General features: G+C 37.9%; 1 protein-coding gene across 1 annotated transcript in view; it reads left to right on the top strand.

Annotated features, from left to right (window-relative positions):
• OSBPL10 (oxysterol binding protein like 10) overlaps nucleotides 1-15,894 on the top strand; it is a 111,718-nt gene that overhangs the window by 46,370 nt on the left and 49,454 nt on the right. Inside the window, exon 5 of the mRNA XM_027897723.1 lies at nucleotides 14,620-14,830. Within this exon, the coding sequence (XP_027753524.1) occupies nucleotides 14,620-14,830 (211 nt within the window). The remainder of the gene's footprint in view (nucleotides 1-14,619; nucleotides 14,831-15,894) is intronic.

The following is a 15,894-nucleotide window of genomic DNA, read 5'->3' on the forward strand; positions in this document are numbered from 1 at the left end:
GAGAAAGAGATGATTCTAAAACAAGTGAGAAGTGAATGTCTTCAGGTCACTGTAGTATTTGGATGGCCAAATTAGGTACTGTGATTAGCTACTGTTAGCAAAAAGGCAGTTGTCTGTGGAGAACTGTTTGTTCTGTGGAAGAATTATAGCACTGCACAGGCAGCATTGTAGATGAAAAAGGAGATGCAGCACTTAAATCACTTGTAGAGGCATTCAACTTGTGGGACTTTCACATATGTGAACACGCAAACACATACACTAAACTGTGTTTTGGTGTTAAAGCTTTGTAGTCAGTGTTTAAACTGGTACCGAAAAAGTCAAGTTTTGCTTTTTATTTCAGGTCAATGGATAAGGTCAATCTACTGTGAGTTCTGGCAAAAAGAATGCTGTAGGTCTAGATATTTGGAATAGTGTTGAGGTTCTGCAAGGTTGTGCAATAAGGGCACATGACAAAAAGTTGATTCAGCTCCTTGAACAGGACATCATGCATAAACAGTGTAAGGTATGCACAAGGAACATTTAAAAAATCCTGCTAATAATTGAAGTGCTTTTGAAAGTATGGGTCTAATTTTGTGTATAACTGTTTCTGTGTAAATAGAGAGAAGTGCTGTATCATTGCTTTCACTGGCAGTTCTCACCTTGATTTTGGAGCGTAGGAAGATGAGAGCTAGCTTTGTGACAAAAGTGACCTTCAGGCCTGCATGAGTGATAAATCAAATATTTGCTTTCAGGAGATGAAAATGGTTTCATCATGTTGACCCAAGGTGTGACTGCTAAACTGTGCTACCTTCAGTCTTTCTGGCCTAGTAATCTAGGTGCCATATCAGGGGAGAGTGATAACATGGACTATGTCTGCAACAGCGCTGCTGAAGTCTGTGCTGCTGTGCCTTTGTTGTCAGTTTTAGAACTAGTTACCTAAAATCACGGCTGTTTTTCTTTCCAGACATGTTTTAGTATAAAAGGTGGCTTTGTGATTTTTTTTTGTTTTGTTTTGTTTTTTGGTTTTTTTTTGGTAGCAGTTTGTGGTTGATTCTTTTTACTAGAGTCTTTCTGCACTTCAAAACTAGAGTAATAAATACATTCTACACAGGATTCTCAGTTGGACTGACCAAGGCATTTCATCTTTATTAGATACTGCAGAAAGTGTTTATACTGTTTCAATTTTGAAATTGGAGTGTCCTGTTTTCTGTTCATTTGGGAAAATAATATGGTGGTACAGTGAATGGCAATTTTGGAAAGGGAGGGGAAAGAACAGAGGAGTAACCTTTGTTAGTTATAGCTTTCCATTTTTTCTTGGACTTGTATGTAAAATACCTTCCACCCCCCACCATACATAATAAATTACTGGTAAAGGCTCATCCTATTGATCATCTTTCATCAAGTGTATCATATAATATATGATATATCTATATATATATCAGTATATCATATCAAAATAAGTAGTCTATAGCTATAGATGGATGCTGGTCAGAAAATGAGATATGTTACTTAATAAGTTACATCTTAATAACACTACAACTATACTTTATACGTATTGTATGGCACGTTCATTTGTTTGTAAACTCACTGTCATTTCATTTTAATTATCTAAAACAGGCAATATGAAAGTGCTTGCAAAAAATTCAAACCAAACCCAGCTGTTTCTCAGAAAGCAGTGATTTCTTCTTGGCTAGCAGTAGCGAAGAAAAGACAGCAGAAAAACTTTGGGTCAGTTCTGTGTCCATTAAAGTCAATGGAAGGTGAATGAGGCCTTAAGCCTTAATTCAGCAGTTGATGTTTATTTGGCATAGGACATGCTAGTGTAGGTTATACTACAACTGGTTCTATTTAACTGTGTTTAGACACACTTTTCAAATTGAGAAGTACTGTAATACAAATTTGTGTTGTGGGTATGTTTAACAGCTTAGTTGTAGCTGAGCTGGCTGATACTAAAAGGATTGTTCCCAACTGTATTTTAGCTGGAGCCATTATAATTTGTTTAGAGGCATTAAACCTGTAACGGTAAAAACCAGTTTCAAACCTAACATGAGGTCTGAAAAGGGCAGCTGCAAGTGTCACCATTGCAGTTTCTTGTGAATTGGTTGTGACCTCAGTTCTAGAATCGTGTGATCCTTGTGCAGCATAGAGAAAGGTTCTTCTGGCTGTACAGCAGTGTTTGAATGATTGCCTGTTCTTTGTCTAAAGCGAATTGAGAGCACGTAGAACAGATGCAGCTATGTGGTGCCTTCTGTGGCATTTTGTTTGGAGACTATTTGACTTGGCTATAGATATCTCATCTCCTGTGTCTGTTTATTCTACCTGCAGTTAGTACTGCTAAGATCAATAGAAACATGTCTCCTCAGGGAGTAAAAGGGATGCTTAAATCTCTGACAGTGTCAGTCTGGTACCTCCCAGAGTAGTAACTGTGCATGTGCTTACAAAAATTATTCAGTAAGTAGCATTAACTGTCTCACTTTGGGGATGAGGAGATGTAAATTATTCTAATACTATAAACCAATAGTTATTATCACATAATCATGAGCTGAATAATTTTGTGATCTCTGAACCTTTACCTTGCATTTACAATATGTTTGAGGACACTAAAAGTGCGCATAAGTTACACCTTCCTAAACTACACCTTGTTTTGTGCACTTGATTTTGTATTCAAAGGGGTGAGTCATCCTGGATTCCAGATACCCAGGCAGGGAGAATTAAGGTTGCTATGGGAATCATAGAGCAAATGTTCCACTAAAATTACACTGTTTGCCCATACAGGTTATGTCAAGAGTGAACCTGGCTCATTATTTGTGAGATTCCCCCTCTGCTGTCCCCCCATCCAAATCTGAAAAGTACAGATAATACAAACATGGCTTCTTTCCAATTTTTTTTTCCAGCCCATAGTTTAGTAGTAATTGAGCATGTGCAAAGATGATAATTTTCAATCATTTAATAAATGGCAATTTATAAATTAGGGATAATACAGTGCGTATGATAACTACGTTTGGAGATTACTGCAGCATTCATTTTCTTAAGCAATTACAGAGAAGCTAAGATTACTCTTTACAGTTATTAAAACATTTCATTAAATTTCAAGTAAATGGTAGGTTCCCAAGGGAGCTTGAGAGAAGTCAGATTTGAAGGAAATTCAGTCTCCATCTTTCGTGTGCTTTCAAAACTGTCACTTAATTCTGTTTTACTTAAAAAAATTCAACTGTTCTGTCATATATTTAAAACAGCATAGAGTATCATACATGTACCTGCATTTTTGGGAAACTACAGGGCTGTTTCCTTTCACAATTAAAGCGCAAATTTTGCAGTAGTTTCAAGTTAGAGTTCACAGTTTGAAAATGAAGCTTCAAAGAAAACACAGTTTAGGGTATCACATCTCATGGCCTTGCTTTCAAGCAAGTGTGGATTTCTGGGTGGCTGGCTGCTGCAGCAGTGATTATCACAGCAAACCCTGAACATGACAAGGGGCACCTTCTGCAGCTCTGTTTGTAATGCAAATTACTGCTTCCAAGATACATGGGCTATTTTGTTAGCCCACACTTACATGCTATTTTTATTAGATTAAGTAGAAGGTATTTTTGAATGTTCTCAGCGGTAATGGATGACAGTGTAATATTAGGTGGCTAGCCAAGTTTCAGATAGTAAGTACAGAAAGTACTTACATAAATGCCCTCAAGGAGAAAGTAACCATAGAAATGGCACATATATTTTAAGCATACCATTAAGTTTACATTATTATATACTTTTATTGGGGGCTTACTGTAATCTTCAGTTCCTTGTGTGACACCTGAAGTGCTGTACACTGCTCTAAGAAACTCAGGAAACCTTTTGCGTTTACAACAAACATGAATAGTAAGCACTGTAGCTCTTAGTTATTTAATAAAGACCTGATCTCTAACAGCTTTTGCTACATGTTCTTACTGTGGGGTTTTGAATGCTTTGGAAACTATGTTACATATGTGCTTTTGAGCAGCTGCTTACCTACTTCTTGGGTACAATTCTGTTTTCTGACGATATGCTTTGAAAATAGGCTAAGAAGGTGATGACTAGGAACATCTCATCCAACAAGCAAACCAGAATTATGTCTGCCTGAATCCGACATATGCTTTAAAGCAGCTTGGAATTATAGGTTCTAGACATATATACCTGTAATTGAGGACTTATTTTTAATTTTTATTATGATTCATGTATTTGTCTTCTCCTTTTCCCACTCCCCAGGAAGCATAGTGTTATGTTCTTGCACAGATTTCTTAGCATATTTTTCTGGTGGCATTGACTGTGTTCTGGGATAACTGCTTGCAGTTTTTCTCAGAGAACCCCAGTTATCCAACTGCAGTCTGCTTGGTACATCTAGGCTGGCAGACACAAAACACATGGATTTGTGGGAAAGTTGCTGTATAAAGGTCCTTCAGCCATATTACAGTATGTCACAAATTGGCTACTCAAAATTATAGTAGTGTATGTTGAATCACTTTGGTGCTGTAAAGTTAATGATGTCACCTTAAACCAGTTGACAGTTAACTTTGGGACAGTACTGGGAAGTCAGAAGTATGGATTTGGGATGCTTTTTCACAGGCTATAGAGGTACACTTTATTCAAGACTCAGGAATGGCAAGATTAGATAGCCTTGATAATGCCAGCTCACTTGCTTTTCAGAAAACACGAGATGAATTTGACTGTAAGATGGGGAAGGAATATGCACTTTAAAAGTCATTCCAGTCTATATGCACACCTGAGAGTTTTTTACATGACAGAAACAAAATTTTACTTTGTGCTTGGACACTAGGTGGCTAATTGGGAGCAGGGGTGAAAGGATATATAAGCAGTCTTGGGAAAGGGAAGAAGCACTGGAACTTTTCATCAGAAATTTGCATAAATACTGCATGGGATTTTGGGCTACCCTGAGTATGTGTGTTTATGTATTCCCAGCTGGAATGGAATAATAATAAAAATTTAAACAGGTTCGGAGTTACATTTTCTATCACCAAGTGTTCTGAGAGAAACCTCCTCATCTTTGAAGCTACTCATGATGAAATGTATAATTTATGTTCAACATGGCCTTTTCTCTTCTGAAGACTTAATTTCTCTCAAAGTCCAAACCCCACCTTATATCAATAATATGCTATAACATGGTAAACTAATAGAATTTTCTTGTGATTGCTGATGTTGACTTAATGACTGGCAAAAACCTTTTTAGTACTCTTTGGAAAGCTTGAAATTCACAAATGGGCCCTAATTGCTGGTAATCAAAATATAGTTTCCAGCTCTGTGCTGTAGCTGTTAACTTCAGTAAAGTGATCCTTCTGAACTGTGTAAGAAAAACTGCTACTCAGAAGAGCCCATAGAATAACATCTGCTTATGAGTAATGTTTAATCACTAAAAATAATGACTTAGCAAGGTAATTTTTATGGTAAAATTGCATAAGAATAATTTCCCACAAGGTGCTTTTTATAAACTGAGCTCTCAGTGCTGCATTCTGTGGTTTAAAATAGAAGAGTGTACTTCCTGCTTGGCTAGATGGCAGCCAGTTGCCATCAAAGATTTACTTGAACTTGCAGACTCCTTCTGTTTCTTTCTCTGATTTTTGGTTCTGGATCACTGAAAGCAACTTGAGGTGGAGGAACGACCTTGGGAGCAACTGCCTACCTTTTCTCTTCTCTGTAGTTTTTCCTCAAGATCCCAACACTGTTCTCTTTAAGTTGTCTTTGATAGTAAATGGTAAATCTCAATAGGTGACTATTAGTAGTATGTGGTTAACACAGTAGTTGTGGTTTTGTACAAACTGGTAGCAAATGTCATGTGTTACCTTAGATGTGTGGAATATTTGCAGGGAGTTCTAACACAACAGACAAAAAAGAAAACCTGTAATGTCTCCTGCAATATGCTCTGATTCCCAGACACCTCCCTCCAGTGGCAAAGTGATCATTTTGCAGAAGAATAGCCCCCTCACTGATTTGTGGAGAAAATCAGTGCTCACTGATACAATTTGTCTAAATCATGTCCTTTCACTTGTGTATTTATTATGGCAGACAACTCTTACTGAAAAAGGTTTCACTTCTCACCTTAAAGTCTTGTGGAGCAAGAAACATTCTTAAGAGAGCTGACACTATTCGAGTTGTAGTACTTTGCTTTGTTTGTAAATCTTCCTCTTCCACAGGGAAAAGAACATGAAGCTAATGTTGGTTTGGGAGGGAAAAAGCAGGGATGCTCAGAATAACTAGCAGATTTTGGGAGTAGGACAGGAAGAGTCTGTGTGTCGTTTGTGTGTCCCCCTTGCCCTTTTTTCCCCCCTCAACTATAAAATATGAAGGCATTCAAGGGAAGCTGAATATCTCAGAGTATTGATTACAATTAAAAACATCCACTGGTTTGGAAAATTCAAGATTGTCTGCTGAAATATTCTCTGGCAAAATTTGACCTTTTTGGCCTAGTCTGTGTGGACACAAAGGTGTTTTCCTCACCTCTGCCCCCGGCTGTGTTTGTCATTGGGTAACTCATTTCTCAGGTGAGGAGAAAGACAGATTGAATACAGAAAGCATACATTTAACCTTAAGTCTGGAACTGTGGTCATATGGAAATCAGGTAAGGAGTTGTTGGGAAGTAGCAAAGGGAAGCTTCTGGTTTGTTTTGGCTAAAGCAGGTGAGCTGTTTTGTGGAGATTTCTGGAGGCATTCTCAAGGATCCTGCCAGAACTGCTTGGATCCTCTTAAGTAATTGGCATATGTGTTGCAAGGGCTGTGAAGTTCTCTCTGGTGTCTCTGTTTCCTGACGTAAAAAGCAGAGTTCTCTAGAAACACCCAGAGGACGCTCAGGTCGTCCTTGCGAGTGTTTTGCATACAAATAAAGTGCCTGCATAAAGTCCTGGAGAACTTTGACTCTCAGAGGTGTCATACACTCTTTGGTATTTAAAGATAGATCTTCTAAGTGTATCTTTCATTCTTCTGAGCTGAGAGATGCTTTTGTAAAACAGGTAGTTAGGTCAGCTTGTTTTCTTGCTGAGCTTCTGCATCTTTTAAAGCATTGAAGGAAAGGAGGACCTTCCTCTCATATGCCTGATTTGCAACAAACTAAGAATTTCTTTGAAAGGTAGATTAATTTTCTTCCTCTGCTACTGCAAGGAGTGTTTAAGGCTTCCAGAACCCTCAGCAAAAAACAGCCTGTCTCCCCTTTTTCTCCCTTCCTTACAAGTCCAGCAGCCTTGTGAATTAAATGAATAGTGTGCAGACCTAGAAAATACTAAGTCTGATTATTGTAGCTGTGCAACTAATAGCAAAGGAGCTTGGAGTGTGATTAATAAGCTATTGGATTGTAGGCTAGTGAGCAAGAACCTGTAGTTCATCAAATGAATTATGAATGTTGTCTTCACAAAATCGAATGATAATATGTTGTAAGGATAAGCAGCAAGTGTCTGAGTTACAGAATTTCAAGATATAAAATAAGAATTGAATGTGGAAAGTCTGGAGGATAGGATCATGCTTAGTATATGAATAAGTTAACTAGCCAATTTTAAAAGTTCGTGACAGGATTTGGTAAATAACAGCTGTTCCTTGAAGAGTAAATTGTGTGCTGAGGTCCGATGGTGACCAGTGGAACAGCAGCAGTGTCAGTGGAAGCAGCATGTTGTTGCAAAGAGTAGCTAAGAACAGGAAACAATCGAGCTTGTCCGCCTCCTCCGTTCCTTCTTTTCCTGGTTATCTTAGACTCGATCTTAGCTTTTGATCCTAATGACATTTGATCTTTGCAAGGCTTTCCTTGCAAGGAACTATCCTACTGAGCGAGTGGTGAGAAGGCAGAGCACAGAAAGCCAAAACAAAAACCCAAAGGAAATAATGTTTTGTTAGATGAGACAATAAAGATATGCAGCAACTGGCTTCTCAGTTTTTCCCGTAACAGAGATTATGTGGATTGCTGGGTAGGGAAAAGAGAACAAAATAATGGATGGGGGTGGGGGGAGCTTGTTTTCATTCTCCTTTGAGGAAATAAATTGAATTACAAAAGTAGAGGCAAGGACTGAAAAGAAGAAGCGTGCCCTGGTGATTAGCTTCCATCCTGATTGTCAGAGGTATAGTTCTGTTTGTTCTGTCATTTTTTGTCTCTGTCTGCAAATTACATGCCAAGTGAAAATTAACTTGCTCCTTTGAAGCTTCATTGATAGGATGTATGTGTCTAAGCCTTAATATAACTATTATATAACAAGTCATTCCAATTTTATTGTTCATTGTTTGCTTAGTTAAGATAATTGAGGTCAAGCTGACTGCTACCCTGAGGTGACAATAATGGAGAATTTTGTGCTTATTCTCTGTATTGGGAGGAAAGGAGTAATCAAGAAAGGACAGCTGATACGGATGTCATTATCTGGTTCCATCTTTCCAAGATGTTTTCGTATTTCACTCGAATCCTTTCTTAAAATATTTTCTCTCATTAGCATAGTAATATTTGCAAAGGCTACTGCAGGTCTCCATCCAGATTGAAGCTTCGTGGGTAGAATTCTCTCCTGTTTGCAGCTCAAGGAGGCTCTTTTTGGTCCAGAGCTCAGGTATTATTTTAAGTAAAGTGTACAGATATGTTGTTTGTGGAAATTAAGCATGTTTGTAGTTATCTGGTCTTGTACACTAGACAGTTTTAAAGCTGAAATGCAAAATTTTTTGTTAGATATTGCAGAACTTCCGCAGCAATCTCTATATAGCTCTTTCACTTTAGTTATATATTAAGTTGTAATTTTACCTTCCATTCATAACACGGATGGAACTTCGTTAAAAAATCTATTATGTGACTTTACAGAGGAAAAGAGGGAAGTCTCTAAATCCTTGTTAGAAGATTCCTTCAATCAAGTAGTAAGATGCACGTAGCAAGTGACCTTGAGTAGTCTGAAAATGCTTTTCAGAAGTTAGGTCAAGGCAAAATTTCACTCACTCTCCAGTGGTTATGCCTAACTAAAAAAAAAAAAAAAAAAGGCATTAAATAGGACACCCCCCCACACACTTTTACTGCATCTTTAGAAGTTACCTTAGTTTGTCAAACTTGTCAGGTGATGCATATCCTTTGAGCTTGTGATTAACAGCTTTTACGGTAGTCGTTTTGCATGCGTGGTTATGCTCTTTCCTTTTTTTAGAATAAATAGTTGACAGTGGAAAATATTAATGGAAATGGTGTGGAAATTGTGAACTTGAGCTTAATTGGTGGCTAATGTGTTCAGTTAGTGACTAGTGTGATTGCCTTAGTGACATTGGAGTTCCAGGTATTGATATCTTGCATTTTGACATATTCTTGCTATATGTGTGTGTATATATATAGGTGTATGTGTGTGTATGTGTGCATTTTACTTCTACATATACTGGTTGTCTGTTTTAGCTTTTGATATTTACAATATGCCAGTTTGTGGTGTTGATGAAATACAGGTCAAAATTGCAGGAGGAGTCCTTGCTCAAGGTCAGAATTGATGACTGTATTAGGTTCACATTGGCAACCCAGTGTATCGGGTTTACAATGGCTTAGAAGGTTTTTTTTTTTTTTGTGTATGTGTTCACTTTCTCTCTTCTGTCCTTCATCTGCTTTTGCTTTTAAGAAAAGCAGTGCTTTATGTTAAATAAAAGAAAAAAACCCAACCCCCTGTGGTGTATGCATGTTTTACAATGAGAACCAAGGTCCTCATACATATCACTTGTGACTTACTCTGGGTAGTTTGAAAAGATGGTCTCACCTCCTGTCCTCTCCCAGTGCTTTGTGAAATGTTTTTCTTCGAGTACTATTGCCTAAAAAGCAAGAAACTAGTATTTCCAGAAAATGTATGTGTGTGCCTGCGTGTGTGAGAGAGAGACTGTGTTTTCATATTACACTTCATTAAAAAAAACCCAAACAAAGCAACCAATTAACCAAATCCTGCCAAAAAAGCACAAAGCAGTAAATTGGCTCTTTCCCAGCCTTTGAAAGCAGTAAAATTCTCACAAGAACAGCTTGACTTAGTTGCAAGGAAGTGGTGCATGTTGCCTTTCTATTACTATTTAAATTTCTAAAAGGTTTTTCCATGCAACTGTTTATTTTCATAGATGCTCTATTTTTCATATAAGCATTTTTTATTGTGTTGTTTATTTTCCCTGTTTTAAATAATTGTTTCCAACTTGCATGCAGTCAGTAATGAAAAGGATTTAGAAGTAAAAATCACTCCATTAAATCTTCCAGAGGAATTACCCAGAGATAAGTCGTCAGACAATGTGCTGCTAGTGCTGGTGTGCAGAGATTACTACGGTAGCAAAAAAGAGTTAACTGATGGAGCAAAATGTCCCCTTGATAAATGATTTCTAGCACGTCACAGAGTAGCTTGATGATACAGAATTTCTGTGGGTTTTCAGCACTAAAAGAACATTTTCCTTTTTCTCTGGAGTGTTTTGGATTTTTTTGTACGGATGGGTAGGCATATCTTAATGCTGACTATAAAAGGATTCAATATGTGTGATCAATACTAAAATTCAAACTAAATTAAAATGGAAATTGCTCATATGTGGATCAGATTGTGGCTGGGGCAGTCTGCAAAATCTTCACATTTTATATTCTAAAAGAAGGGTAGGTTTATCTGAATTATTTAAATCACTGTATAGAAAGACAGGATTGATGACACTACTTATTTTCTTGGCCAGCTCCATATGGCCTGTATGACAAAGGGAAGAGTGCCTGTTTGCCCTTTGAGTTAATGTGGCTAATATAATTCTTCCTTTGCTTTGGGGAACTTCAAGTCATTGTCTTGGTAGATGCCCCTGAGGCAGCTGCGGATTGGGTAGTTTTATAAGTGGCATAGAGTTGGTGTTTGCTTTAGGTTGTTGTGATGCACTGTCTTAATTGGGTGAAATCCTGTAGAATCAATAATTCTAGAAAGATGTCCTGGTTATCATAATACACACCTGGCCTTGACAAACAGACTTAGGGCCGTTAGTCCTGCAGTCTGGATAACAAGAGCATTTAAAATAAAATCATGTCAAGAGCAGTTGTGTGCTCTTACATTCAGGTATGGCTAATCAGTTTTCTTCCTTTGAAGTTTCTATTTATTTTTGTTGTAAGATGAGAGGAAAAACCTTGAATAGAGAGCTTATTATATTTAATAATTGGGAGTCTCAGCAACAAATTGAAACCTTAAATCAAAAATGACATTCAGGTTTTGTAAATGGTTTCTCTGCATGGAAAAGATTAATATATCATTTAGTACTTTAACAAAATATTGAATTACTGTATTTTTTCTCTTAGCACAGAAAACAGCACATCAATTTTTCATTATTATTAGCTAAATTATTTTGTAAGAAAAAAATTTAGTTTATTTACTGTATGAAAGAGTGTTCTTTCTTTTTATTATGTCTGAAACATTTCTTTGCAAACCTAAAGTATCTCATGGCTTTTTCCTGCTAATCATCCACATACTGTGGGCGTGACTCTGAGAGTTAGAGTAGTTTCTACTTACCTTTTCTTGGGATCTTGTCTTGTAAGTGTTTGGTCTCTTACATGGTGGTTGGCTGTGTGTTCACAATAGGAAGATCCAGGATCGTAATAGGAAGATCCAGGTGTAAAGGAGTAGTTAGCAGTTGCTGTGGCAAGTAGGGAAAGCAGTTGCTGTGGCAAGTAGGAAAATCACCCAGGATTTCAGGATAGCTTGGAAGAGGAGGAAGCAGGCAGCAACAGAAGCTGAGAATTGACTGGTTTGGAGCAAATGGTAGGGAGAGGATGACCTATCGAGAAAAACATCAGAGATGTTTTCTGTTGCATTCAGCCATTTGTGAAGGTGTCATTGGATGGCAGGTTTCTTTGAGAGTAGGAAGGTTTTGACAGCAGAAGGGCCACAGAGGTGGCTTCTGTGAGAAGCTGCCAGAAGCTTCCTTATGTCTGACAGCACCAATGCCAGCCAGCTCCAAGATCTGCTGCTGGCCGAGGCTGAGCCCATCAGTCATGGTGGTAGTGCCTCTGGGATAACAGATTTCAGAAGGGGGAGATAACTGCTGCTCAACAGAAGCCAGAGAAGAGAGGAATGAGAATATGTGAGAGAAGCAACTGCAGACACCAAGGTCAGTGAAGAAGGAGGAGAAGGTGGTGCTCCAGATGGTGGAGCAGAGATTCCCCTGCAGCCCATGGTGAAGACTGTGGTGAGGCAGGCTGTCCCCCTACAGTCCATGGAAGTCTACAGCAAGCAGATATCCACCGGCAGCCTGTGGAGGACCCCATGCAGAGCAAATGGAGCCCGAAGGAGGCACTCGTTTGAGCTGTCAGTTCAGTTATTTCAGTAATGTATGTTATATCCTTACTCTTTTGGCCACAGAGTTGTTCTGTCACTCTCTAGAACAGGGGAGATTCTTCATCTTTGTTCTGGTCGTTCAGCACCTTAAACAGTATGGTTTTGATCAGTGCTTGAGCAGTAAATGTTCAGCAAGTTCTAATAATTTGAACGCTACCCAGAATTTGCCTTGTCTTCTGCTGTGTCAGATCTGTAGAACAGCTGCTGGTATCACAACTGTAACATGAAACGAGGTAGCATGGAAAGGATAAATCAAAAGGCTGCTTTAAAGCTTTCTCAGGTCAGCTACAGAGCAGTAAGGCTCAGAGCAACACCTTGTATTGAATAAATCATTGATTTTATTGAAATTTCACCTAATTTAGGAAAAATATGACTGATAAAAACTTGTAAAGTTTTGGCTCGGTGATAAGGGCAAACATTCAGTTAATTTTCCAAATGTTTCCCCAGTTTATCTTGTTCTCCTGTCTTATCTGCAGAAGAATATAGTTGTCCTTTATTAAGGGGGAAGGGATAATTGAAATATTTGAAGTTTTAGAAGTTTTATTTTTGATTTTATTTCCTATGGAAGCAAATCTTGAAAATATAGACTGTTTCTCCCAAAAAAAAAAAAAAAAAAAAAAAAAAAAAAAAAAAAAAAAAAAAAAAAAAAAAAAAAAAAAAAAAAAAAAAAAAAAAAAAAAAAAAAAAAAAAAAAAAAAAAAAAAAAAAAAAGAAAGTAGGGAAACTAGTCCCTTAGAAATGAAAACAGAACATTTCTGTTGCTGTGAAGCATGAGAATGACAGCTTTTCAATGTCACACTCTTATCCAGGATAGGAAAAGGAGAGAAGCGGTTTCCCATAGAATTATGTTATTTAATCTTACAGGGAGATGGTCATCTTTTTTTCTCCTGGTTGTTCCTTCAATTTACCTCCTTGTTCTCTTTTCCTGAGGGAGGAATATTTGCATGAGTGCATGTCTGTGGTGCTTTTGATTTTATCTTTGAAGCAACCCCCTCTCCATGCTGTGGAGCTCAGGTACACTGTGTGTGAGTGACTTCTGAAAACAGCACTGCCTGGGATTCTAGTGGTTCCCTAAAGCTGCATATCGAGGGCATCTGTGTCACCTTCTGACTGATCTTGTTCTCTGTCAAAGGGAATTGAAATTGTCTGTGGGTTCTATTGAAGCTTTGGCCTCTGTTTTAAATGTTGACTATTAAAGTGTCATTGTAACCTTCAAGGCATTTGGCTAAATTTCCTTATGAACTGCAACAAAAGCTTTTCATGTAATTTTACTCTTTTTTTGCAAGAATGGTTATTTGCATCTCTGAGTTCAACTTCCCTTGTAGCTTTTCAGTGCACTCAACATGTACTTTTTTAATCAGTCTGTTGATGACTGAGTAGGGAGGCTACAGGAAGCACTCTGTACTTTGAAAATATAAAAATGATAATAAAAAGGGCATGAAGTTCATAATACATTTTTACAGTATAGTAATGTGGACAAATGGAGCTTGAATATTTGTTTATTATGATGTCTTCAGATATATTTTTCTGAAAGCTCTGGATACCTCAAGTGTAAACTTGTAAGTTTTTGCAGGAAGTTTTTTGCAAGGTAAGTGTAAGAGACTTGTCTTGTGCATGTACAATTTCCTACAAGCTGTAAAAATGGAGAGAGAAGTTTTGAACATCTCCTTTTTCTTTTGGCTTTAGGATTTTGTAAACTTACCTATTTCCTTAAAGAGTAGCCTACTCAAATAATGCTTTTGTCTGCTATATAAGCACCAATTTCATCTGAATGATCCAAATCTAGAAACAGGTTAACTTTCTCCCTCTGGTATTCGTATCCAATATTAAATAAATACTCTAAGTTGCATCTTATGTAATGTCTGTAAACTTACAAACTATCTATTTTGTAAAAAACAGTTCCTTACTGATGCTTGAGAAAGGAATGATGTCTGTTCTTAAACTGTGATTAGGTATTTCATGTAGGAAGGAAGGAGGAGAAACACTGTAACTTCCTTGTGTGTCTCAGATCACATACGAAGGCAAGAAAATCTTAACCTAAATTAATGATGGAGAAGGAAGTAGAATTTTCACACTTTTCCCTATGAAGACTTTCAGAAAGTATGAGTCACTATTAAACCTACTGTGAACCTACTATTTTAAGAGACGATTTTCTCTAACATAGTCTTGACATTTTTACAGGCCTTTGGTAGTCTCAAGCCCATCGTTTTTGTGGGTAAGTATATGGTGTGTTTGGATCAGAACATTAAACATCCATTTGTGGTAGTTCTTCACATTTAGTCACTATTTCAATCCATAAGAGTTCAGCAGCTACACAGTGATATTTCCTATGACAGCAGATGTTTTTGGACCTTTACAGATAATGAGCCAAGTTGAAGGACAACAGAAGAACCTTGTACAAGCCATTGAAGCTCTCCCAAGTTCTGGGCCCCTTTCTGCCTTGGATCAGGACTTGCTACTTTTAAAAGCTACCTCTGCTGCCACCCTGAGCTGCCTTGGAGAATGCCTGAGTCTATTACAGCAAAGCATGCATCAAGTGGGCCATCATCATAATAGAACACTGTCATCAGGTGAGCACAAGCTCTCTTGAGTATTACTTTATATACCTTGAGGTTTTATATTATGATTTGAAGCAGGCAAAATTGCCCATTCCTCAGGGAGACAGCTTGAGGTGAGCAACTTGTGTGCTGCTACAGCGTCAAGTGTCATAACTCTTTGCTTAAAAAAAAGATGCAAAAGGTATTAAAATCAGACGAGAGAAGGAAAAGATCTTGTCCTCTGTCTTCTTAGAGAAATCAGGTCCTGAAGAGAGTAGCACAAAAAAGAAGCTGGCATCAAGAAGAGGTAGATTAACCAATATTCTTGATGGCACTGTGGAACTGTCGTGGTTGCTTTGCTCCACCCCCCCTTTTTTGTTTTTGATTGAAATCTCGATACAGGTCTGTTTGATAAAAATACATGTAATATTATGCAGTGCTATAGTGAAAATATTTTTTTTTAATTTTCTATGTGGAAGGATGCTGCTGAGGTGGATTTATTTGAGTCTGTGGTTTTCTTAAATCAGCAAAGAGTTTTCCATGCTGCTATCTAAAAAAAACCAAACCTGTGGCAAACTTTTATGAGCCTGAAATGCCAGTGTGATTCTGCATTGAGCTCTGCAGGCATGAACCTCTGAGTCCCCATGTAGCTCCATTTTTTCAGTCCATCCAGTTCTACATGTGTCTGTAATATTGGAACTTGGACCTTTAGTTTTCTGAAATGGTGGTTAGCATTTTCCCATGCATAGTCTGCACTGCCAGGGCCTAAGAATAGGAGCAGGAGTTGATGTAAGAAAAACAGCAGCAGCACAACTCTGGATATGGGATGGGTTTTTGTGTTTTTTTTCGGATGCTTCCACAACAAATCCTGACCTGTCCTTACTTGCAGTAGGTTTACTACAGGGCAGGATATGTCCTCAGGGCTGCTGAGACAGCTAGGTAAGACATCCTCCTCAAAATCCCCATTGTGAGGAGAAGACAAATGTGAGAGGGTTAGCTGAGAAGTAGGCAAATGGTGTAAAAATGGTTCTGGGAAAAAAACAGTGTTTAAACTTTTGACACCTATGCTGTGGTATATTGTGACTTTCCCACATCCA

The sequence above is a fragment of the Empidonax traillii genome, unplaced genomic scaffold (genome assembly GCF_003031625.1).
Source record: "Empidonax traillii isolate 1590-97213 ecotype Southwest subspecies unplaced genomic scaffold, ASM303162v1 scaffold19:size3308961, whole genome shotgun sequence".
NCBI lineage: Eukaryota > Metazoa > Chordata > Aves > Passeriformes > Tyrannidae > Empidonax > Empidonax traillii.